General features: G+C 38.1%; 1 protein-coding gene across 26 annotated transcripts in view; it reads left to right on the forward strand.

Annotated features, from left to right (window-relative positions):
- Positions 1–27248, forward strand: part of IMMP2L (inner mitochondrial membrane peptidase subunit 2) — a 1024913-nt gene that overhangs the window by 324393 nt on the left and 673272 nt on the right. The window contains exons 4-5 of one of the 26 annotated variants that reach the window (XM_064289821.1): positions 2747–2806; positions 3047–25411. The exons of 21 other annotated variants lie outside the window; for them this stretch is intronic. In XM_064289821.1, coding sequence (XP_064145891.1) covers positions 2747–2789 — 43 coding nt within the window. In that variant the 3' untranslated portion in view covers positions 2790–2806; positions 3047–25411. Of the gene's footprint in view, positions 1–638; positions 25412–27248 lie in introns of those variants that run through there. 4 more of the 26 variants (XM_064289822.1, XM_064289825.1, XM_064289820.1 and 1 more) reach the window with 4 other exon arrangements.

Genomic DNA, 27248 nt, shown 5'->3' on the forward strand with positions numbered 1-27248 from the left:
GAACACAATTATGTTAGTGAATTAAAATTAATGAAATGGCATCCCACACAGGCACCATAATTTGCATATTAATTTCAGTTAATGTTTTTATGGATGTGACAGACTTATTCTAGTTAGATTTGATAAAAAATAACAGATTGTGAAGCAACCAAACGCTGAGCAGTTTTTTCCAGTAGATTCACGGTATTACAGAAAACATCTTTGATATGTTATTGTTTGACACTTTCAGTTTTGGTTTATTTACCTGCTATTGCTTTTTTCTTAAAAAATAAAAATAGATTTTTGTTGATAGAGGAATGGTCCTTGATATTGAATGTTTATTTTTAGCTATTGAAAATACTTCTTCTCTTTTGTTTGGGGGAAACCCTCTTGGCACAGTGTTAAGAGTCTGGCTGTGCCAAAAGCTTGGCAGTTCACATCTACCAAGCGCTTCTTGGAAACCCTACGGAGCAGTTCTGTTCTGTCCTACAGGGTTGCTATGAGTGAGAACTGACCCGAGGGCAACAGGCTTGGTTTGGTTTGCTCCTGTTAAAAATATTCAGTGGCTTTTTCAAATGTGCCTTCAGGTTTTTTTTTTTTTCTTTTAAGATATCATGCCTTACCTTAATTTAAGGAACCTTTTTTTTATTGTGACTAAGGTGTGCCTGACCCAAGCCATGGTATTTTCCATCACATCATATGCATGTGAAAGCTGGACAATGAATAAGGAAGACCGAGGAAGAGTTCACGCCTTTGAATTGTGGTGTTGGCGAAGAATATTGAATATACCACGGACTGCCGAAAGAACGAACAAATCTGTCTTGGAAGAAGTGTGGCCAGGATGCTCCTTAGAGGCAAGGATGGCGAGACTGCGTCTTACATACTTTGGACATGTTGTCAGGAGGGATCAGTCCCTGGAGGAGGACATCATGCTTGGTGGAGTACAGGGTCAGCGGAAAAGAGGAAGACCCTCAATGCGGTGGATTGACACAGTGGCTGCAACAATGAGCTCAAGCATAACAACGATTGGAAGGGTGGCTCAGGACCGGGCAGTGTTTCGTTCGTTCTGTTGTGCATGGGGTCGCTATGAGTTGGAACCGACTCCACGGCACCTAACAACAACAATTATGCATTATGTTCTGTAGCTGATGGATTGGTTTTACTTCTTTTCTAGGCATTTCCTCAGTAGCATTCTATTTCTAGTAAGGCCCTTTTTTGTCAAATGAAATTTCATTTTATCTGTGTTTTGAAATTTATTTGCATGCATAATAGACTTCCTCCTCTTCGTTCTTTGTTTTATCTCTTTTGATGATTATTTCTCCCTTGTCACTTCTTATTTTGTGTTTTAGAGCTTCCTACTTTCTCCCTCCCCCTTTTTACTAGGCTGGCTAGTACTATGTCTATTTTGTTGAGTGTTTCATAGAGCCTGCTGTTTGATTTATCAATTTTACTGTATTTCTGTGTTTGCTTTTATTAATTTGTTCCTTGTGCTTTTGTTTACTATGTTAGTCTTTTTCTAGCTTTTTAGTTAAATGTTTAAAGCATTTCTTTTCAGATATATATTACTTTAATAAATCATTTAAGAATTTAATGCTATGGATTCTCTTTTGAGAATTTCTTTAGCCATGATTGATAGATATTAGTTGTTTATTAGCTTGCTTTTGAATTTCCAGGTAAAGGAGTTTTTTTTTTTAATCTTTTAAATCATTATTCATTAGGGCTTTTGCGTCGTTCTTGAACTGTGATCACATAATGCTATCAGCGTTATTTCTAATTTTTTTTTGCTTCAGTTTCTGCTATCACTTAGACTTGAGTCCCTCCTTCATTTTGGCACCTGAAGAATTTACTCCCTTAACTTCAAATTTGGTCTCGTAACCCAGAATCCTTTTGTTCTTCCCTCTGGCTCAGCATGTTAGTGATGTGGAGGGGAAGGTAACTGACTGATGGACAGAAGGTGATCCTGTCTGCACAGTCCATTATAATATTGTGCCGATGTTATATTTGCTTTGTCTTTGATTTCAGTGTCCTTATGATTTGAACTAGAATTCTGAATTTAATCAGTCATGGGGCCAATACTACTTCAATAAATATTTACTTAGAGTCTGCTATCTGTCGCATACTATCCCATTCAGTCAGGAACAAAAGAATTCCTGAGACAGTCTCTTACTTGTTAGTAATTGTGCAGCAAGGTCATAGGAGCCATGCTCAAGGCTAAGTATGCAGCCAGAAATACAACTTGGGAGCCATTATGTCACATTTCTACAGGGATATTTCATGGTATTGTTTTCTCTTGCTGAAATTATAAAGGTTTCAAAATGAAGGCAAGTACTGTTAAGTACTGTGAATGAAATAGACCTCTTACTGTGCCTTGGGTTTTAAAATACTTTTGAGTTGTTGCATAAGGTATTCTAGGTTTAAGGATTTGTATCATAACTCAAGGTACTTTAACAGAAGTTACTTAGTCACAAAGGCAAAGATGAAAGTAAAGCCTTAGAAGTATTTTACAGAACCTTTGAAAGGCCATGCTGAACTTCTCTGAACTAATCACTGTATAGTTCTACACCTTTTAATTAAATAAACTGCTAATGCTCTCATTTTTTTCACATTCTTAGACTTTAAAGGATGAGGCTGTTAAGAAGATGCTTAAACTGAAACCACATTCAGGTTTCCATATTCAAGATTTTCTGCAATTAGAGATGTGGAACATAGTTACATAGTAACTCCAAGCTTTGGATTTAAAACTAAAATTTTAATTTTTTTTTTAAAGAACTCCTTTTTTATCACTCCGTGGATGCATTGTAAACACCTGAGAAATTCAACCTCAAAGGTAAATAATTAAAAAAAAAATAAAGATTTTGATATCTTTTTTCATTTGAGAATATTTGCATTTAATTTAAGACATTGGGTACATTATTTCAAATCAGCAATCTGAACGGTTGTGCTTCTTAGGAGCACAGAGGATGAATGGAAAACATTCTTTTAATTACTGTGATTTGTTTAATCAGTGTGCAATGATTAAATCATGTAAGGAAGGAGGATTTTGATTAAAATCTTTTTCTTTCAACAGAGGTTACAGTCTGCTGACACCCTGCCAATGGGGCTACCTTAAATTCTCACAGCAAGGACAGGTGCTTGTTTGTTTTGGTCTAAAGGCCAACAAGATTCAGTCCCACCTAAAGGTCAGCATGACTCTGTAGCCTCCTGATGAGTAATCTTTCCTGGATTTCACTAGGAGTGTCCTGGACTATCTGACAAACTCTTAGCTGTTTTTTGTTCATTGTTAAGACCTAGAGAGTACCTTAGTTTGTAGTTCTTGTAAGTTTTGATGGCCATTTTTTTTCTTGAAGAAAGCACGGATTTTCCTACCCTCCCGTCCCCACTATTATTTGTGTATTTCTTTATTTAGAAAAAAAAGTATCCAGAGTCTACTTCATTCTAGATACTATGCTAGGCATTATGATACAAATACGAATATGACTGCTTCTACTCTTAAGGATCCTATAGTCAGGAATGGGGACAGGAGAGAAAAATACACTACAGTACAATGTAGTGTATAACTCTCAGCACAGGGAACTTTCAGAGCACATCAGTGGCTCATCTGGCCAAATTTGAGAGGTCTAAGAAGATTTCCTGGAGGATGACACCTGAATTATTCACCAAAAAATGAAGAAAAGAAGTGATGAGGTCTTGTGCTAAGATAAGAGAGTATGGCCAATCCAGCAACTGCACATAGTTTGGCATTGCTAAAGTATGAAAAGTAGGATAAAAGATCAGGCTTGAGGACCCATTAGTCAGATTATAAAGGGTCTTTTAAGCTATGTAAATGAATTTGAACTTGACTCTGAGCTAGTGGAGAGCCCCTGAAAGATTTTAGGAAGATGACTGTGATTGTGTTTAGGAGCATGAATCGGTAGGTCATAGGCAAAGAGACAGAGAAACCAGTTAGGAAGCTGATGAAATAACTTGGGTTAGAAATGCTGTGCACTTATACGAGTGCTGAGGCAGTGAGTTGGAAAGAAATGAGTAGATTCAGGAGCTAACAAGAATTTGGACTGCTTGACCATGCGATGAAAAGGAAGTGGCAGGGAGGACTCCCAAGCTTCCCATTTGGGGGAGAGGTGGATGGTGACATCATCATTCACTGAGATGAATGGACCAACATCAGAAGTTTCCATTTGGGAGCTCAAAATCATTCAGGTTTGCACCGTAGAAGTAGCTTCTCTCTTGAAATGGCAACCTCACCAACTGTCCCCTACTGCTCGGCAGTATGCAGTCAGAGTGTGACTGTTATAGTACAAGTATTACGTGACTCACACCCCAGGAGCAGTGACTTGCCCTCTCTTTCTGAGGACCTGTCTTCCCAGGAAGGAGGTTGATCTGGGAATGAGTATTTTTATTTTCCCCAAAAGTGGTCTGTTAATGCATAGAAACGTGTAGTAATGAGTAGTCAACAAAGGAGGAAAAAGTTCCATTTAGCAATACCTAAGTTAAAAATAAAACAACTTTGTGAATGCATTAATGCCACAGGATTGTTCACTTTAAATGGTTAATTTTATGTTATGTGAATTTCACCTCATTTAAAAAAAATAAGAGAAAAATAGAAACCATTTTCATATAAAGTTATCACCTTCTAAAGAATATTGCACTAGAATTATTAACCATTAATTATCACCCTGATAGGCCTTGAGCCTTGCCTGGAAGTGGCCCTAAAGGTCTATTTTCAGCCAATGTTCTGGCCTTTTATTAGTCTGATGGTTTCCTTTTTTATGCACTATGCAATGTTAGCATTCTAGGAAAACGTCGGTTTTAAATTATCAACATTGAAACTGAAAATATCTCTTCCCTAAAGTGATACTTATGCCTATAGAATAATTCTTCCCTATTGAAACAAATTATGGGGTTGTTCCTGAATAGTGATCTTCGGGACAGCCAAATATGTAAAAGTTATGTCTGATAAGGACCTTTGACGGTTCACTAACCAATATTCTCTTCTGATTCTGTTTCCTCCACCTCCTACCCCAATCAACTGTCACAGACTCACCAGCCAAAAGGAGTCTTGGATCTGCTGTGATGCTATGAATTTTTTGCTCTTCCGAAAGACCATTGTAGCACATTTGGAACATATTGGAGAAGTCTGTAATATGTAGCACATTAGTGTAGAAAGATATACTACTTCTTGTGTAGAGATGGGTTTTAGTACCTGTGAGGACTTTAACTATGGTCTTTTAAGCTTTAAAGCATCAGGGTCACAACTTGGTATTGCTGAACAGTTCTCTGCATGCTGCGAGGGTGAAAAAAAGAATGTTCTCAGCACTTTGCTGCGTGTGACATGATTACAAATGATTCTTTAGAAAGCCTTGAAAGTGTAAGCACGCCCTCAGCCTTGCCCTCCCACAAACGTATTTGCTAGCTTGTTCTACCACGACGATCTGAGCATCATGTTTTCTTCTTTGGTTATTGTAACATTTTGACAAACTTTAAGATAATGACAGCAAAGATATAATTGATGTAGATGGCTAGCTTCTGGCTAATTAGTAGGCTAATCTTAGAATTATTCAGTGAAGCCTGGCTAATGCTGACTCTTGTGAAGAATGAACAACATATTTGCTTATTAATTGATTTGAAAGAACTGTTATTTCCATGCTTGCAATATAAATAGCACCAGCTATTTAATAGTGTGAATTTAGTAACTAAAATATTTCTTAAAGAATCCACCAGCTAAAAGAAATCTTTCTTATGTCATTGTTATTTAGTCTTGAAGTGGTTTGATGTGAGGTATTATCTTAAAAAGTACTATATTCTAGGCAATCTTTTGACTTAAAGGTTGGCCATGCACCTCAGAACTAGAAAACCTATTGCTGGTTATGTCTGAGATGTGCCAGTGTTTCGCAATTAATTACTTTGGCCTAGGTTAATTACACTGGCTCTCAATGAGATGGATTGACACAGTGGCTGCAATAATGGCTCAAGCATAACAACAATTGTGAGGATGACTCAGGACTGGACAGTGTTTTGCTCTGTTGTACATAGGGTTGCTGTGTGTTAGAACCAACTCAATGGCGCCTAACAACAACAGGTTTAGTTATGTTCAGAACTGCTGGGCAATCTGAGGTTTCTTAGTGATTATGATGACTTCTGTGGTAGAATCTTCAATGAGAAGTGGGTTCCCAGATTTGACTTTTTTCTGCTTCTTTCAAACTGAGGAATCCTTAGTTGTCTTGTGCAACTGTAACAGAAATACAAGTGGATGGCTTTAACAAAGAGAAGCTTATTTTCTCACAGTAAAGTAGGCTAAACATCTAAATTCAGGGTTTTAGCTCCAGGGGAAGGCTTTCTGTCTTTGTCATCCTTCTCATCAATCTTCCCCCAAACTAGGAGGTTTTCTGTGTAGGGACCCTGGGTCCAAAGGACGTACTCTGCTCCTGGCACTGCTTTCTAGGTGGTATGAGGCCCCCCCCCCCGCCCCGCCCCACTAGCTTCCCTTTCCTTTTATCTCTTGAGAGAGAAACCCTGATGCAGACCACACCCCAGGAAAACTCCATTTACATTAGATCAGGAAACCCTGGTGACGTAGTGGTTAAGTACTACAGCATCTAACCAAAGGGTCAGCAGTTCAAATCCACCAGGCACTCCTTGGAAACTCTGTGGGGCAGTTCTACCCTGTCCTGTAGGGTCGCTATGAGTTGGAATTCACTTGGCGGCGGTGGGTTTGGTTTTGGCTTTGGTGACCTGGTAAGGCTGTTACAATCCCACCCTAATCTTCTTTAACATAAAATTACAATCACAAAATAGAGGACAGTCACAGAATACTGGTAATCTTGGCCTAACCAAGTTGATGCACACATTTTTTGGGGGACATTATTCAATACATGACAAACCCTTTGTTTGTTTGTTTGTTTGTTTTCAATTTCAAACACTGTCAGGTTAAAACAACCAACCAAAAAAAAAGAAAAAAAACTGTTGCAATCAAGTTGCTTCCGACTCATAGCGATCCTGTAGGACAAAGTAGAACTGCCCCATAGGGTTTCAAAGGAGGAGCCGGTAGATTTGGACTAACAGCAGTTTGATTAGCAGCCAAGTTCTTAACCACTGTGCTACTATGTCTCCACTGTTTCAGATAGTCTTTGTAGTTTTCTGAGGTGCGTGATTATCAGATAAAGCGTTGTTGTTTTGTTGCTGTAGTTTTTTTAAATTTTGACACCTTTGTTTCAGGTTTCTGGGGTTTTTTTTTTAAATCGTACTTTAGATGAAGGTTTACAGAACAAACTAGTTTCTCATTAAACAGTTAGTACACATATTGTTTTATGACATTGATTAGCAGCCCCACGACATGTCAACACTCTCCCTTCTCCAGCTTGGGTTCCCTATTACTACCTTTCCTGTACCCTCCTGCCTTCCAGCCCTTGTCCCTTTGCTGCTGTGCCCCTTTAGTCTCGTTTTGTTTTATGGGCCTGTTTAATCTTTGGCTGAAAGGTGAACCTGAGGATTGACTTCATTACTGAGCTTAAAGGGTGTCTAGGGGGCATACTCTTGGGGTTTCTTTAGTCTCCATCAGGCCAGTAAGTCTGGTCTTTTTTTGTGAGTTAGAATTTTGTTCTACATTTTTCTCCAGCTCTGTCCGGGACCCTCTATTGTGATCTCTGTCAGAGCAGTCAGTGGTGGTAGCTGGGCACCATCTGGATGTACTGGACTCAGTCTGGTGGAAGCTGTGGTAGATGTGGTCCATAGTCCTTTGGATTAATCTTTCTCTTGTATGTTTAGTTTTCTTTTTTCTTCCTTGGTCCCGAAGGGGTGAGACCACAGGTTTTTAAGACCCCAGATGCTACTCACCAAAGTAGAATGTACACCATTTCTTTATAAACTATGTTATGCCAATTGAGCTAGGTGTTTCCCAAGACCATAGTCCCCACGGCCCTAAGCCCATCAATTTGGTCCTTCAGGAAGTTTGGATATGTCTTTGGAGCTTCCATGACCTTGCCTTGTACAAGTTGTACTGGCTTCCAGTATTGTTTTCTAGTACATCTTGAAGCAATTTTTTAAATGGTTAAATAAGGATAAGAAATTTTATACTTTTTCCATGATTAGTGCAAAGTTTTCAACCTACGAACTATTTCTTAGAACTATTTATTAAAAGGGTAGAAGAGGAAGGCATTAATTAGAGCTTAAAACAATGTTTATTTGATTGACTTCAACCAGGATGATTATTCCTCCAGAATTAAAAAAAGAAGAAGAAAAAACTTTAACACAGAAAGTAGTTTTAAGCTTAAGAATTTCTTGGTTCCTTACACTTTCTTTCCCCTTACTTGCCAGGTTCAGAATCAGAGGTTCTTAGCATTTTGTTGTACCATGGACACCTTTGTATCTGGTGAAATCTATACACAAAATAGGACGCATGGATTACTAAGGAAATCAATTAAATTTTAATACAGTCAGAAAAATACTAAAAACTCTAATATATGATATATATATGATCCCATATATATGATAGTAATAATAATATGTAGCATTACAAACAGGAATCTGAGTGGCACAAGTAGTTTTCTGTCGACTGCTAACCAAAAGGTTGGCAATTTGAACCCACTCAATGCCTCTGTGGAAGAAAAGTACTGGCAATCTGTTTCCATAAAGATAACAGCCAAGGAAACTATATGGAGCAGCTCTACTCTATAACACATGGAGTTTCTATGAGTCAGAAACTGACCTGACAGTAGCTAACAGCAACAGCATTACCAACCATCATACCAAACATGCCAACGATGATGAAGATGACGCAAGACCAGGCAGTGTTTTAGTCTGTTATATATAAGGTTGTCATGAGTTGGAGCCAACTAGACATCAACTGAACAACAACAGCAGCAAAGTATTACTTCTAATAAGCATTATAATTTGGGGTTAGTGATGAGTGTAACAATATTTCAGAGTGTCTGTGATTTCTGTTTGTCATGGCAACTGCTAATACTATCATTTATTGCCTGCATTCTTAATGGAGGGAAAATTTAAATTTCAGACAGATGTTAGTTGGAAAAAAAAATACGATCTCTATTCCATCCAAATGCATAAACCATCCTCCTTGAATTTTATATACTCAAGTCTTTAGTGGGGGAGTGGGTACATGAATCCCACTTAAAGAACCTGTGCCCTACAAAGATTTATATAACACAATAGCATTAAATCATGCACATCTATTTTCTTTTGGACATGTTTGCTTAACTACATATTTTATCACAGTGTTTTGTTTACCTAAGGGAAAATAAAAACCTCAAACAATGGAAAGCAGAGACGGAGTGAGTGTACATGAGTATTAATTCTTTGGTCAGTGGGGTATCACTTAGCATATTGACTTCTTCTGGTGAACTAAATGGTGCTTCTTAGGCCCTTAGGAGTAAAGTTATTTTGAACATATACTCCCTCTTCTTGCATGTTGTCAGCTGGTTCAAACATATATTTGTAATGCTTAATTAGACTGGCCACTTATCATTTGATATTTTTGTTTATTTTCTAAAGATTGATTTTTCTGCAATAATCGTCATTAATTGCCTGTTGCAAAATTCTTACTAGGGTATTTATAAATGTATTGTTTGTTGTAAATTTGTCAGTTCACTCAAATAAAACCACACTTAATGAAAGACAATTGTATTTTTCCCACTAAAGCTATGAAATGATTTCTGTGTTTTTCTTCCTTCTCCATAATCTCAACCCCAAATTATGACAATTTCACAAGCATTTGGAAAATTATTGTGTTTATTGGATTATTTGCAGGTGGAGCTATTGGATTACTTGCAGGTGGAGCTCTGTGCTTTCATCTACAAATCAGTGGTTAATTTAATGATACACTAGTTCAGGAAAATGAAGCATAATAAGCTCGGCTGAAAAATAATTCTTGTTTTAACCAGAATCTTCACACAGCTGTTTAAATACCATATTGTACTTTTTTTTTTCCTCCTTATTTAGGATGGCACATGGTACTTGTATAATCTTTAATCTTTACTTATATTAAGCTGGCATAAAAGAATGGTGGTGAGCAAATTGGAGGCAATTTGCAAAACTGAAGGATATTCTTATGAATTCAGGCCAAGTTAAATTATTATTGAAGAATATATCTTTATTCTCCCCAAAATTTCTCCTGAGATTTTTTTCATTATCATGTTATGTTTCGAAGCTTATGACAGAGGTACTGTTTTTCATGAGTTCTATGTAATTTTCTTCCTTTAGTATGATGATACCATTAAAGTAAGATTGGCCAGGAGAAGTCAGATGTTTTAAAATTGTAGTGTTTCGCTTAGTATTGTCAATTTTATAATATTTTTTCTGTCTAGATAGTTTTCATGTTCTCCATATACAGGGGCTCAAGTGCTAACAAAAGGTCAGCAGTTCAAACCCACCAGCCCCTCCTTGGGAACCCCATAGGGCATTTCTACTCTGTCCTATAGAGGTCACTAAGAGTCAGAATTGACTGGATGGCAATGGGGTTGGTGTTTTTTGGTATATACAGATGTAAAAGCTGACTCAAAACATATGACTTTGGGATGGAAACTTTAAATAATTTTCTGTCATTGTTTCTTTTTTCACCTACCCCTCCACCTCTTGCCCATCTCCTTGATTTTCTATTCCCTCACTGCCCAACAGGATTCAAAATTTCCTTTCCTTTTGCAGCTGAGTTGTCCTAAATAAAATTTTAACTTAAGATTTTATTATTTTATCTGTCCTTACACATTTACTTAACTTACATGTTTTCCTGGTATGTACTATAATATTTTCAGATAGTAACATTTTGCTCTGACTCATAACGGCCCTATAATAGGTTATAGCACACATAAAACATGTTTAGTGCAAAGTTCAGGGCTGTAATACCTAAGTGGAACTAGAAGGAGTATAACCAGAAATCAAAACTCAGTTACTTGATAGAAATGGTAAATGATATTAAAGTAATAACAGAATAAATGGTAACAAATATTAATCATTTTTTAATTTCATGTCTTAAGTAGTATTTTAAAGCAAATGTTTAAAACATTAAAATCTTTAAGTTGTTAGGCATATCAACAAAAGACATTTTAGAATTGAAAATTAAAATACAGTACTAAGTTTTTATAATATAATTTAAGATCATGGATATTTGCTTTTGCCTTCTCTTTTTTTTTTTTGATTTTTCCATCTTATTCATATGTGGAAAATATACTAAAATGATACAAACTAAGAGCAAAATGAAAAATTTTATTGAAAATCGATCTTTGTAAAATGGGACAATTAATCAGTTCTTTAAATAATGGAGAAACTTTCAATGATCAATTTTCATAAACATAAATTTTGAAAATATTATGCTAATATATGTTGATAATTAAGATAGATCTTCCCCCTCCACCACTCCCATCACAGTGCTGTGCATAACAGGCCCTTAATTCTGCTAACTTCTTCATCTTCACTGATAAAAGTTGGGAGACATCACCAAATTGAGAGTAATAATTTTGTTTAAGAGCTTGATCACTATGCCCTGAAATAAAAGGGTGCTCACATTCAGCATCCAGATGTGCCTGTTGTTTAGAATGTAGTTCAGAGAAATAACCAGCTGTTTTTTAGTCCCTTAGTGACAGAGGTGACTGGCCATATCCTGTTTAGCTTTTTCTTTCTAGATGTTGTCATAAGGTTACTCGATTCTTATCTTACTGAGCCTCTTTGAAACTAGTAATAAACTTTGGCAATTTATTGTGCTCAGTCCAGTTCCCAAAAGTTCACATCAAAATCTGTCTACACAACTAAGAATTATTGCCTCAATTTTTATCAAGCTCAACAAAAATGCAGAGTTAGCACAGGGGTGCTGGATATCAGTTGTTGTTTCATTCAATAAACATTTGTTGGTAGCCTGTTATGCGCTAGACACTGTTCAAGGGATACAAAGATAAATAACCATTGGTTGTTGCCTCCAAGCAGTTATTACACAAGTGGAGAAAGCACACACACGTAATGTGTATGGGCACGGTTCTGGGTTTTGATGGATATGCAGGAGTTTAACATATGGAAAACAAGGAAAGGGTGCCTGTGTGCCATCATGTGAGCAGTGGGAAGAATTTTAAGTAGGAGAATAATGTTAATTTGTGAACTGATACAATCTTTAAAGATGGAATCATGTATTTGAAACTGAAATTGCTTCTGAAAATTCTAGAAAAAGGTCTCGTATAACCATGTTCCAGTCCCTGTGCTAGTGTGGCTACCAAGATGAATGAGGTACATTTCCTGACTTCTCCCATTTCACTATTGAATTGGAAGGGACATACAATACAAAACAAGTATAATTCAATATGATAAGTGCTGCGATAATGTTATGAACAAAGAACTATGGGAAAATTCGAGATGGTTAGCTATTTTTCTTTTTTTATAAGTTTGTTTCTTTTAATAGATATTCTAATGCTTTTTCCTTTGAAAATCGACTTCATCGAACTAAAATCTATATGAAATATAATGTACCACTTTTAACGCACAGTTTAATGGGTACTGACAATGTATATACCTGTGTAACCACCATGACAGTCCCGGTATGGAATATGTTTATCACCAAAAATAGTTGCCTTAGGCCCCGCCCCTGGCTTCAACAACCACTAGTCTGCTTTCCGAAGCAGTAGATTTGTTTTTACCTCTTCTAGAATTTCATGTAGATGGAATTGTATGTATGTACTTTTTTTGTGTCACCTTGTTTGTTTTGCTCTGCATAACGTTCTTGAGACTTATCCATATTGTTGCGTGTATAAGTAGTTCATTATTTTAATTTTAATTTTGAGTACTTTTCCATTAGATGGTTATGTTGCTGTTGTGATTAGATGCCTTCACATTAGTTCTGACTCAAAGCAACTCTGTGTACAACAGAATGATACACTGCTTGGTCCTGTGTTATCCTCACAGTCCTTGCTATGTTTGAGCCCATTGTGGCAGCCACTATGTCAGTCCATCTTGTTGAGGGTCTTCTTCTTTTTCACTGATCCTGTACTTGAGCAAGCATGATGTCCTTCTCTAGGACTGGTCTCTCCTGGTAACATGTCCAAAGCTTGTAAGACAAAGTCTCGACATCCTTGCTTCTAAAAAGCATTCTGTCTGTATTTCTTCCAAGACAGAATTATTTGTTTTTCTGGCAGTCCATGGTGTATTCAGTTTTCTTCAACATCACTGTAATTCAAAGGTGTCAATTCTTCTCCCGTCTTCCTTATTCATTGTCCAGCTTTTACATGCATATGAAGCATTTGAAAATACCATCTGATCAGGTGTACCTTAGTCTTCAGAGTGAAATCTTTGCTTTTTAAAATTTTAAAGAGGTCTTTTGTAGCAGATTTGCTCAGTGCAATACTTCGTTTGATTTCTTGACTAATGCTTCCCTGGGTGTTGATTATGGATCCAAGTAAAATGAAATCTTTGACAACTTTAATATTTTCTCTGTTTATCATGATTTTGTTTATTGGTCCAGTTATGAAGATTTTTGTTTTCTTTATGTTGAGGTGCAATCCATACTGAAGGATGTAGTCTTTGATCATCACTAAATGCTTTAAGTCCTCTTCATATTTAGCAAGCAAGGTTGTGTCATCTGCATTTCGTAGGTTGTTAATGAGTCTTCCCCCAATCCTGATGCCCCGTTCTTCTTCATATAGTCCAGCTTCTTGGATTATTTGCTCAGCATACCGATTGAATAAATATGGTGAAAAAATCCAACCCTGACACACACCTTTCCTGACTTTAAACCACATAGTATCCCCTTGCTCTGTTTGAACGACTGCCTCTTCGTCTATGTACCGATTCTGCTGAGCACAATTAAGTGTTCTGGAATTCCCATTCTTTGCAATTTTATCCATAAATTGTTATGATTCACACAGTTGAATGCCTTAGCGTAATCAATAAAACACAGATAAACATCTTTCTGGAATTCTCTGCTTTTAGCCAAGACCCATCTGACATCAGCAGTGATATCTCTCATTCTAAGTCCTCTTCTGAATCTGGCTAGACTTTCTCTCAGTTCGTTGTGGATGTACTGCCGCAACCATGTTTTGAATGATAACTCAGCAAAGTTTTCCTGGTGTATTATATGAATGATATTGTTGGATAATTTCCTCATTCTGTTGGATCACCTTCCTTTGGAGTGGGCACATATATGAATCTCTTCCAGTCGGTTGGCCAGGTAGCTGTGCCTTCCAAATTTCTTGGCATAGATGAGTGAACACTTCCAGCATTGCACCCATTTGTTGAAACATTTCAATTTGTATTCCATCAATTGCTGGAGCCTTGTTTTTCACCAGTACTTTCAGTGCAGCTTGGAATTTGTCTTAGTGCTGCGGTAACAGAAATACCACAAGTGGATGGCTTTAACAAACAGAAGTTCATTCCTTCACAGTCTAGGAGGCTAGAAGTTGAAATTCAGGGTACCAGCTCCAGGGGAAAGCTTTCTTTGTGGGCTCTTTGGGGAGGGTCCTTGTCATTAATCTGATAAGGAGCTTATCAGCACAGGGACGCTGGGTCTTGGCACTTCTCTCTTGGTGGTAAAAGGTCTCTACTCACTTCTCTCTCCTTTTATTTCTTGTAAGATAAAAGATGATGCAGGCTATATTCCAGGGAAACTCCCTTTACATCTAGTCAGGGATGTGACCTGGATAAGCATGTTACATCCCAACCCTAATCCTCTTTAATAAAGTCTAATGTCACCTCATTAACCACAGGCAGAGATTAGGATTTACGGCACATAGAAAAATTACATCAAATCACAAAATGGAGGACAACCACACAGTACTGGGAATCATGGCCTAATCAAGTTGACACATATTTGTGGGAGACAGTTCAATCCATGACAAACATCGTTCTTCAATACTATTGGTCCTTGATAATATGGTATCTTGAAATGGTTGAACATCAACCAATTCTTTTTTTTTTTTTTTTAATAATTTTTATTGTGCTTTAAGTGAAAGTTTACAAATCAAGTCAGTCTCTCACATATAAACTTATATACACCTTACTACATACTCCCACTTACTCTCCCCCTAATGAGTCAGCCCGCTCCCTCCTTCCAGTCTCTCCTTTCATGACTGTTTTGCCAGTTTCTAACCCCCTCCACCCTCCCATCTCCCCTCCAGACAGGAGATGCCAACATAGCCTCAAGTGTCCACCTGATGCAAGTAGTTTACTCCTCATCAGCATCTCTCTCCAACCCATTGTCCAGTCCAATCCATGTCTGATGAGTTGATTTCAGGAATGGCTCCTGTCCTGGGCCAACAGAAGGTTTGCGGACCATGACCGCCGGGATTCTTCTAGTCTTAGTTAGACCATTAAGTCTGGTCTTTTTATGAGAATTTGGGGTCTACATCCCACTGTTCTCCTGCCCCCTCAGGGGTTCTCTGTGCTCCCTGTCAGGGCAGTCATTGTTTGTGGCTGGGCACCATCTAGTTCTTCTGGTCTCAGGATGATGTAGTCTCTAGTTCATGTAACCCTTTCTGTCTCTTGGGCTCATAATTACCTTGTGACCTTGGTGTTCTTCATTCTCCTTTGATCCAGGTGGGTTGAGACACCAACCAATTCTTTTTGGTGCAATGACTTCGTATAATCCTTCCACCTTCTTTTGATGCTTCCTGTGTCATTCAATATTTTGCCCATAAAACCCAAAAAAAACCAAACCCATTGCCGTCGAATCAAATTCCAACTCATAGTGACCCTGTAGGACAGAGTAGAACTGCCCCATAGAATTTCTGAGGAGTGCCTGGTGGATTTGAACTGCCAACCTTTTGATTAGCAGACATAGCTCGTAACCACTATGCCACTAGTGTTTCCATTTTGCCTATAGAATCCTTCAATATTACAACGCGAGGTATGAGTTTTTTCTTCAGTTCTTTCAGCTTAAGAAATGCCAAGTGTGTTCTTCCTTTTCAGTTTTTAAACTCCAGGTTTTTGCAGATTTCATTATAATACTTTACTTTGTCTTCTTGAGCTGCCCTTTGAAATTTTCTGTTCAGCTCTTTTACTTCATCATTTCTTCCATTTGCATTAGGTACTCTGTGTTCACGAGCAAGTCTCTTCTGACATCCTTTTTAGTCTTTCTTGTTTTTTTAATGGTCTTTTGTTTTTTCTTCATGTATGACGTCCTTGATGTTATCTCATACATAGTCTGGTTCTTGGGTCATTAGTGTTCAGTGTATCAAATCTATTTTGAGTTGGTCTCTAAATTCAAGTTAGATATACTCAAGGTCATACTTTGGCTATTATGGACTTGATTTAATTTTCTTCACCTTCAACTTGAACTTGAATATGTAGTTGATGGCCTGTCCTACTGTTTGCCCTTGGCCTTGTTCTGACTGATGATATTTAGACTTTCCATTTTCTCTTTCCACAGTTGTAGTTGGTTTGATTTCTGTGTATTCTGTTCAGTGAGGTCCACGTGTATAGTTGCTGTTTAAGTCGTTGAAAGAAGGTATGTTTTGCAAAATTCTATCATGTGGTCTCTGGAGTAGTTTCAGTCACCAAGGGCATATTTTCCAACTTTGGATCCTTCTTCTTTGTTTCTTACTTTTGTATTCCAATTACCGGTAATTATTAGTGCATGATGATTACATGTTTGTTCAATTTCAGACTGCAGAAATTGGTAAAAATCTTCAATTTTGTCATCTTTAGCATTAATGGTTGGTATGTAGATCCTGAATAATAATTGTATCAGCTGGCCTTCCTTGTAGGTGTATGGGTATTATCCTATCACTGATAGCGTTGTACTTCAGGATAGATCTCAAAATGTTCTTTTTGAGGATGAATGTGATGCCATTCCTCTTCAATTCGTCATTCCCAGCATAGTAGACTATATGATTGTTAGATTTGAAATGGCCAACAGCAGTCCATTTCAGCTCACTAACGCCTAGACTATCAATCTTAAAGTGTTTGGTTTCATTTTTGAGAACTTCCCATTTTCCTAGATTCATACTTCATACATTCCTCATTCCAATTAATATATATTTGTAGCTATTTCTTCTCATTTTGAGTCGTGCCACATCAGCAAATGAAGGCCCCAAAAGCTTTACTTCATTCATGTCATTAAGGTTGAGTCTGCTTTGAGGAGGCAGCTCTTCCCTAGTCGCATTTTAAGTGCCTTCCAACCTGAGGGGCTCATCTTCTGGCAATGTATCAGACAGTGTTCCACTGCTATGCTTAAGGTTTTCACTGGCCATTTTTTTTGAGAAGTAGATTTCCAGATTCTTCTTCCCAGTGTTTCTTAGTCTGGAAGCTGTGCTGAAACCTGTCCACCATGGGTGGCATTTGAAATACGGGTGGCATAACTTCCAACATCACAGCAGCACACAAGCCACCACAGCATGAAAAACTGACAGATGAGTGGTGGATATGGATATACCACTGTTTGTTTATTCATTCACCTCTTGATGGACACTTTTTGCCTAGTATGAATAAAGCTGGTATTAGTATTCTGTACGTGTCTTTGTGTGGACATGTGTTTTCATTTCTCTTGAGTAAGTGCCTGTAAGTGGCATTCATTGGCCATATGATGATATTAAATGTATTTGTTGTCCATTATATGCCTCTTTCCGTATCAGATCTCAATCATTGAATTACTGCAGAAATGGTCCCTAAAAATCGCTTATGACACGTTATTTTATCAAGAGAGCATCTCTGTCATTAACCATTCCTCTGGATGAAAGTGAAATTACATTACAGCAATCATTAGTGTGATGCTTTACAGAAAAATGAAAGGCCTTTAAATATTTCTGAGAATTGTTAATGTTGATACCAGGTAAATAAGATCAGATTTGTGCCAGAATTTTTTAAAAAGTATTTTTCAATTATTAATATTATATATTTGCACTTTAGAAATATAGAATTGAATGAAGAATAAAATGGAAGGACAGTCATTATACACATTTGTCAGACAAAAATATTTAAATAAAATAAATAATAAAGATATTTAAGTAAAATATCAAAATGATCTCTGAGCATTTGGGATATTTTATTTCATATTTCCAGTATTTTTTTATAAGCCTGAAATTTACGATACTTTCTAGAAGGTACCTACCGCCCTCTTCCCTGCTGTACTCTTTATTCTACAACTTTTCCTCAGAAGCTGCTTCATCTAATTAACAACTACTTCTTGAGTAAACACTGCAGATAGAGAGCAATGGAAAAGAGACCTCACTGAAGGCAGTGAGTCTCATAAGGAGGTGGCTGGTTCAAGGACCATGTTCTAGTATCTGGTTCTCAGCTTTGCAGATCCCAAAAGTTGATTCTTTAGCATCTTAAAGATTATCAGTCTTTCTGGGATAAAGTCACCAAACAACTTCATAAATATGTATTAAGCACTGATTTAGAAATCAGAGTGTTAATTTATTAATTTGCCATTGCAGTTGGGTGCCATGGATTTCTGTTTGAAGCCCTGAAGCCAGCTGATCCCACTGAGCTTCACACTGCTGCCATTCTAGGTTACTGCCAAAATGGCAGCTCTTTCTGTATGATCTGGCCCTCTCCCCTGCTCAATTCATGCTCTTCTTTGATTCTTTTTCCCTAGGCAACTTCCCACTCTTCCCAACTCTTCCAACCCTCTAGAGTCCTGTTTCGTGGCAAAACAGGAGAAAACAGCCCCCTAAAGCAAACAAAACAAACATTTTTATCTATTCCATTTGTCACAGAGTTCTCTTATTCTACTTCCTGTCTTCAACTAATATCTGAAATCTGGCATCACTTTTTCCCAGCGTGAGACCCTTTCTCTTAGTCAGTCTTATGTTGGAGGTTATTTTGTTATAGAAGTCATGTGCATCATCCTTCTTTGAGCCCCCGCTTTTTAAGAAGAACTCAAAGGGCCATATTTAAGATTCCTAGTCACACTTCCATTCTGATCCTGCTTTTTGAAGTAACATGTGGGTCATCTTGACTTTGAAGTTTGGTATTCAGAGAGTTTAATCTCAGGTTTCCAGGCTTTTTCTTTCTTTCTTCCCTTTTTTTTTTTTTTTTTGACTTACAATATTTCTAGAAATGGCTGTTCTTAAGCATTACATTTTACTTCTTCCCAATTTATCCTCGGGATGTTAACATCATTTCAATTTGGGATACTATATTTACAATTCTTTTTCCCCAGCCTACCACCACTAGCACAGTTTTGCTTGGGAAAAAGCTATTTCCCAAAATACTGTGGCATTTATTTTCTATTAAAGCATTAGTCTCACATTTTATTCAGATATTGCTTTCTCATCATATGGCAGAAATGGCAAGGTTAGCATTTCAGGAGGGTTTTTCTTTTGTTAATAATGTCTTCAACTTCTCATTAGTTTAATTCATGATAATAATGCAGACAGGTTTTGACCATTAAATCCTTTTAGGCAGCAGTGTTTCCCAAAGGCCACACTTGGTGTTTCAATAATTAGTTTCTTCAATTCATTTTAATGTATGAAATTAATGGTATATGGGAATTCTTATGCTTTCTGATGCAATAAACTTTTCATTAGTATGTGAGATTAACTTTTATATATTTTTTTCTTTTCCTATATAACTGTTAAACCCAGAGCATCCAATAGGATATTTTGCTCTGTACAGACTAAAGCTATTTTTAGGGGTTTGTGGTTTTGTTCTCTCAGCTATGTTCCTTCCATTATACTTTTTTCTTTTACTGCACAGGAAATGGTGAAGTCTCTCCAAAACGTGTTTATGAAATCCCTGAAGAATCCTGATAAAGGTTCTGAGATTGATTTTTGTATTTCTTTTTAAAAAAATGCTGAAATTTTGGGAAGCCCATCTCTTTGAGAAGCTTAATATTCAAAAACTGTCTACTTCATTTTGAAAAATTGGCTTGTTATGTCATTATTATATCTGACAAATATCAGGTATAGTTCCAAAGAAGAAGAGAACCAACTTTAAGCTATTTCTTCACAAAATTAGAAGGTAATCTCACAGAATAAAATACAGGGTATCCTAACTTTGGATAGTCATGATCATGAAATGAAATCCCAAAGCACTTTATAGGGAAATAAATAATAGAGAGATAAATAATAGAGATTGGCTGCTTTCTAGCAGCAAGTGCATGTAATTAAGTCCAAAATTTGCTTTTTGAGATGAAGCTTCCTGCTTTATTCAGTCAAAAATTCATTGCTCTCATTTTTATGTGATTTTCTCTTGAGGGAAGGAGTTGAGAGAACATTCATAGTTCATGAGTTGCTAATATTTACATGAGTTGACGTAATGATGAGATGATTTGTAAGTAGTAAATGTTCTAGTGTTTCAGATACTACCCGTAGAGAAAGAAAGAAAAAAAAAATTGGAGCACTTTCAGGACACTTAGTAGAGCAGAAGAAGGCAATCGGGGTGGCAAGTAATATAGTTAGAAATGTATTTTGGGTTTTAAAAGTTTGTATCTTGGATGTCTATGCAGTTTCAGAATCCCACGTGGTATTTATGTAAGGTTATCTCCCCTCCCATACCAACCATCACCACTATTTCCAAGACTTTTCATTACTCCAAGCAGAAACTCTTGTACCCATTAATCAGTAACCCCCCATTCTCAATTTCCCACAACCTCTGGTAACCACTAGTCTACTTTCTGTCTCCATGTGTGTGTGGCTATTCTAGATATTTCATATAAGTGAAATTATACAACATTTGTCCTTTCTTTCTGGCTTATTTCACTTAGCCTAATGTTTTCAAGGTTCATCCATATCATTGCATGTGTGAGGACTTCATTTCTCTTTATGGCTGAATAATATTGCGTTGTATGTATGTACAACATTTGGTTTATCCATTCACCTATTGATGGACACTTGGCTTATTTCCACCTTTTGCCTGTTGTGAATGCTGCGGTGAACACTGGAGTATAAGCATCTATTTGAGTCCCTGCTTTCAAGTCTTTTGAGTATATACCTAGGAATGGATATGTAAGATCATCTTTGGCATTCTAAAATTTCAAGGATGTGGACAAAGAAGACAGTGTAATGAGCTACTTTGAGGTTACAATTAAGCTCGAGATGAAAATATTTGGAGTTCAGGGTCATGGGATCCTAGTGTAAAGCTAGGGATGTTGTAGCCCTAATAATCATCTCATAATGAGTCATATTGAGAAAACCCCCCTTAAAATCTATTCTATGTCATATCATTTCCTGACATAGCAAATACTTTTCTCTTTAGGACTAGATCTAGAAGTAATCAAATGAAAGGCGCTAGGTAAAGATTTTGTAGTTCTAATCTTCATCAGAAAAGCCAAACAGAAAAAAAGAAAACCTTCTTTTTGCTTTAGTGTGGTGACTAAGCACAGAAATTTTACCAAAAAGGGTATACAGATGGCAAATAAACACATATAAAGATGCTCGACATTATTTGCCATCAAAGAAATGCAAATTAAAACCGTAATGTGCTATCACTACACACCTATGAGAATGACTGAAATTAAAAAAAAATGGCAACATTAAATGCTGATGAGGATGAGAAGCAATTGAATCACTCATACATTGCTGGCGAGAATGTAAAATGTTGCAGTCATTCTGGAAAACAGTGTGGCAGTCTTAAAAATCTAAACATGCAATTACCATATGACTTGGCAACTATGCTATTGGGCCCGTATCCCAGAGAAATGACAACTGAGGTTCACACAGAAACCTGTACATGAATTTCCGTAGCAGCTTTATTCAGAATAACTCAAAACTGGAAAAATCCCAGATGTTCGTCAAGAGTGAATGGTTAAATAAACTGTGGCACATATAGACCATGCAATCCCAATCAGCAGTAAAAAGGAATGGGACAGGAAACAACTTGGCTGAATCTTCAGGGAATTATGCTAAGCAAAAGAAGCCAATCTCAAAAGATCACATACTGAATGATTCCATTTATATAAAATGTTTGAAATGGTAAGATTAATGAAATGGAGAACACATTACTGGTAGCCTGGGGTCAGAACCAGGGATTGGACAGGGTGGAGGAAAGAGGTGGTTGTGTCTATAAAAGGACAAAAAGAGGGATCCTTGTGGTGATGGAATTGTTCCATACCTTGACAATATCAATGGCAATATTCTAGTTGTGATTTTGTACGGTTTTACAAGATGTTACCATAGGGAAAGTTGGGTAAAGAGTACAGGGGATTTCTCTGTATTGTTTTGTACAACTGCATTATACAACATTTAATTAAAGGAAAAAAACAAACAAACATAATTTGGCCTGATCAGGAGAGAATGTATGTCCTCCAGGCCTAGTTATTCTGATTTTTTTTTTTTTTTTTTTGGCCATGGATGGGGATCAGTGTCTTGTACTTTTGGAAAGACCTTCAGGTGATTCTACTGTGCAGACAGGAATGAGGACCTCTTAAGCTAAAAACTAATTCCAGTGGGCTTTAAGTGCAAGGTGTTACCCATGAGATTTTTGCAAGTCTGTGACTGGATCCCAGAGGACCAATGTCACTTCCTCAACTAAGACCCGCTCAGCTGAGAATGTCCAAGATCTCTATATCTATAAATATCTTATCATTTTTCCTTCAACATAAGTTTTACTTAATATTTTTTCCAAGTTCCATTCAGCATTTATTTCAGACATCTGTTAAAGGAATCTTAGAGTCTAAAGGTATTGTTTTGTGTTTAGAAATGTCATGGTGACATTATTCTGTAGCTTACTTCTTCCACTTAATGATTTTGAAATATAGCCAGGTTGGTGTATATATAGCTTGTTTCTTTCAGCTGCTCTTCAGTGTTCTTGTTGTTGTTAGTTGCCATCGAGTGGATTCAACGCATGGTGACCCCATGTGTGCACAGTAGAACTATTCCTTAGTATTTTCAAGGCTGTGCCCTGTCAGAAGCCATCAGCCAACCTGTCTTCCCAGCTGCCTCTGGGTGAGTTGGAATGCCAACCTTTCACCTAGTAGTCAAGTGCTTAACCATTTGAACCCCCTGGAGAACTCAGACACCTGTTTAAATGACCACTTCCATTACTTGTAGTTACTGTAATTTTGTCAGGAAGGATGCAGCCACTGTTTATTTGTACTCACAGATGCTGTTATTCTCTTTGTTCTCCTTTCTCTTTAATGTGGGCTCTCACTGGGCAATAAAATCCTATGTGTAAACAGAACATAGGCAAGTCTTTTTGCATGGTAGCTTCTGGATTTTCAAGAGCTTATTTACATATCTATAATTCACATACGAGATTTCTTTTGAGTGCATGCTGCTTACAGTCAGAAACCACAGTAAACTGTTACCTTGCAAATAATTTAATACATTATATTCCACAAGAGCTGCTTTCTTTCTATCTTTTTAAATAGAGAAGCACGTGTTTCTTTTTCCTCTGGCAAAACGTCACTTATATTAGTTTGTATTTTCTACTGAAAATGCTAAAGTCCTGTTTGCTTTTCTTTTCTTTTTATTGTACTTTAGATGAAGGTTTACAGAGCAAACAAGTTTCTCATTGAACAATTAATACACACATTGTTTTGTGAAATTGGTTGCTGTGTTGATCATCTAGTGCTGCTATAACAGAAATACCACAAGTGGATGGCTTCAACGAACAGAAGTTTATTGTCTCACAGTCTAGTAGGCTACATGTCCAAATTCAGGGCACCAACTCCAGGAGAAGGCTTTCTCTGGAGGAAGGTCCTTGTCATCAATCTTCCCCCAGCCTAGAAGGTTCTCTGCACAGGGACCCTGGGTCCAAAGGACGCACCCTGCTCCCGGCACTGCTTTCATGGTGGTATAAGGTCCCCTCTCTCTGCTCGCTTCTCTTTCCTTTTCTCTTGTACGGTAAAAGATGACGCAGGCCACACCCCAGGGAAACTCCCTTTATATTTGTTCAGGGACTTGATCTGAGTAAGGGTGTTACAGCCTACCCTAATCCTCTTTAACATAATGTGATCTTGCCTCATTAATCACAGGCAGAGATTAGGATTTATAACACATGGGAAAATTACACCAATAATAAAATGGAAGACAACCGCATAATACTGGGAATCATGGGCTAACCAAGTTGACACATAATCTGGGGGGACACAATTCAATCCGTGACAGTTGACGACCATGTGACATGTCAACAGTCCCCCCTTCTAGAGCTTGGATTCCCCATTGACGGTTTTTCCGTCTCCCCCTACCTTCTTGCCCTTACCCCTGGGCTGGTGTACCTATTTAGTCTTGTTTTATGGGCCTGTCTAATCTTTGGCTGAAGGGTGAACCTAGGAGTGACTTCATTATTGAGCTATTTACGATGTCCATCTTGGGCCATACTCTTGGGGTTTCTCCAGACTGTGTCAGATGATTAAGTCTGGTCTTCTCTTTTTTGTGTGTGAGTTAGAATTTTGTTCTACATTTGTCTCTAGCTCTCTCTAGGGACCTCTATTGTGAACCCTGTGAGAGTTGTCAGTGGCGGTTGCTGGGCACCAACTAGATGTGCTGGACTCGGTCTGGTGGAGGCTGTGGTAGTTGTGGTTCATTAGTCCTATGAACTAGTCTTTCACTTGTGTCTTTGATTTTCTTCATTGTCCCCTGCTCCCGATGGAGTGAGACCAGTGGAGTATCTTAGATGGCTGCTCACAAGCCTTTTTTTTTTTTCTTATAATTTTTATTGTGCTTTAAGTGAAAGTTTACAAATCAAGTCAGTCTCTCACACAAAAACCCATATACACCTTGCTACACACTCCCAATTACTCTCCCCCTAATGAGACAACCCGCTCTCTCCCTCCACTCTCTCTTTTTGTGTCCATTTCACCAGCTTCTAACCCCCTCCACCCTTTCATCTCCCCTCCAGGCAGGAGATGCCAACATAGTCTCAAGTGTCCACCTGATCCAAGAAGCTCACTCCTCACCAGCATCCCTCTCCAACCCATTGTCCAGTCCAATCCATGTCTGAAGAGTTGGCTTCGGGAATGGCTCCTGTCCTGGGCCAACAGAAGGTCTGGCGGCCATGACCACTGGGGTCCTTCCAGTCTCAGTCAGACCATTAAGTCTGGTCTTATGAGAATTTGGGGTCTGCATTCCACTGCTCTCCTGCTCCCTCAGGGGTTCTCTGTTGTGTTCCCTGTCAGGGCAGTCATCGGTTGTAGCCGGGCACCATCTAGTTCTGTTCTCAGGATGATGTAGTCTCTGGTTCATGTGGCCATTTCTGTCTCTTGGGCTCGTAATCACCTTGTGTCCTTGGTGTTCTTCATTCTCCTTTGATCCAGGTGGGTTGAGACAAATTGATGCGTCTTAGATGGCTGCTTGCTAGTGTTTGAGACCCTAGACGCCACTCTCCAAAGTGGGTTGCAGAATATTTTCTAAACAGATTTTATTATGCCAGTTGACTTAGGTGTCTCCTGAAACCATGGTCCCCAGACCCCTGCCCCTGCGACGCTGGCCTTCGAAGCATTCACTTTATTCAGGAAACTTCTTTGCTTTCGGTTTAGTTCAGTTGTGCTGACCTCCCTTGTATTGTGTGCTGTCTTCCCCTTGACCTAAAGTAGTTCTTATCTACTATCTAATTAGTGAATGCCCCCTCCCACCCTCCCTCATAACCACAAAAGCATGCGTTCTTCTCAGTTTAAACTGTTTCTCAAGTTCTTATAATTGGTCTTATACAATATTTGTCCTTTTGCAACTGACTAATTTCACTCAGCATAATGCCTTCCAGGTTCCTCCATGTTATGAAGTGTTTCACAGATTCCTTACTGTTCTTTATCAATGCATAGTATTCCATTGTGTGAATATACCATAATTCATGTATCCATTCATCCATTGCTGGGCACCTTGGTTGCTTCCACTTTTTTGCTATTGTAAACAGTGCTGCAATAAACATGGGTGTGCATATATCTGTTTGTGTAAAGGCTCTTATTTCTCTAGGATATATTCCAAGGAGTGGGATTGCTGGATCGTATGGTAGTTCTATTTCTAGCTTTTGAAGGAAGCGCCAATTGATTTCCAAAGTGGGTGTACCATTTGACTTTCCCACCAGCAGTGTAGAAGTGTTCCAATCTCTCCACAGCCTCTCCAACATTTATTATTTTGTTTTCTTTGGATTAATGCCAGCCTTGTTGGAGTGAGATGAAATTTCATTGTAGTTTTGATCCGCATTTCTCTAATGGCTAATGATCGTGAACATTTCCTCATATATCCGTTAGCTACCTGAATGTCTTCTTTAGTGAAGTGTCTATTCATATCTTTCGCCCATTTTTTCATTTCATTTTTTTTTTTAACTTTTATTGAGCTTCAAGTGAACGTTTACAAATCAAGTCAGACTGTAACATATAAGTTTATATACACCTTACTCCATACTCCCACTTGCTCTCTACCTGATGAGCCAGCCCTTCCAGTCTCTCCTTTCGTGACAATTTTGCCAGCTTCCAACTCTCTCTATCCTCTCATCCCCCCCCCCAGGCAGGAGATGCCAACACAGTCTCAAGTGTCCACCTGATACAAATAGCTCACTCTTCATCAGCATCTCTCTCCTACCCACTGTCCAGTCCCTTCCATGTCTGATGAGTTGTCTTCGGGAATGGTTCCTGTCCTGGGCCAACAGAAGGTTTGGGGACCATGACCTCCAGGATTCCTCTAGTCTCAGTCAGACCATTAAGTATAGTCTTTTTATGCGAATTTGGGGTCTGCATCCCACTGATCTCCTGCTCCGTCAGGGGTTCTCTGTTGTGCTCCCTGTCAGGGCAGTCATCGGTTGTGGCCGGGCACCAACTAGTTCTTCTGGTCTCAGGATGATGTAAGTCACTGGTTCATGTGGCCCTTTCTGTATCTTGGGCTCATAGTTATCGTGTGACCTTGGTGTTCTTCTTTCTCCTTTGATCCAGGTGGGTTGAGACCAATTGATGCATCGTAGATGGCCGCTTGTTAGCATTTAAGACCCCAGATGCCACATTTCAAAGTGGGATGCAGAATGTTTTCAAAATAGAATTATTTTGCCAATTGTCTTAGAAGCCGCCTTAAACCACGGACCCCAAACCCCTGCCCTTGCTCTGCTGACCTTTGAAGCATTCATTTTATCCGGGAAACTTCTTTGCTTTTGCTCCAGTCCAGTTGAGCTGACCTTCCATGTATTGAGTATTGTCCTTCCCTTCACCTAAAGTAGTTCTTATCTACTAACTAATCAGTAAATAACCCTCTCCTACCCTCCCTCCCTTCCCCCCTCGTAACCACACAAGTATGTGTTCTTCTCAGTTTATACTGTTTCTCAAGATCTTATAATAGTGGTCTTATACAATATTTGTCCTTCTGCCTCTGACTAATTTCACTCAGCATAATGCCTTCCAGGTTCCTCCATGTTATGAAATGTTTCACAGATTCTTCATTGTTCTTTATCGATGCGTAGTAGTCCATTGTGTGAATACA

The sequence above is a fragment of the Loxodonta africana genome, chromosome 8 (genome assembly GCF_030014295.1).
Source record: "Loxodonta africana isolate mLoxAfr1 chromosome 8, mLoxAfr1.hap2, whole genome shotgun sequence".
Lineage (NCBI taxonomy): Eukaryota > Metazoa > Chordata > Mammalia > Proboscidea > Elephantidae > Loxodonta > Loxodonta africana.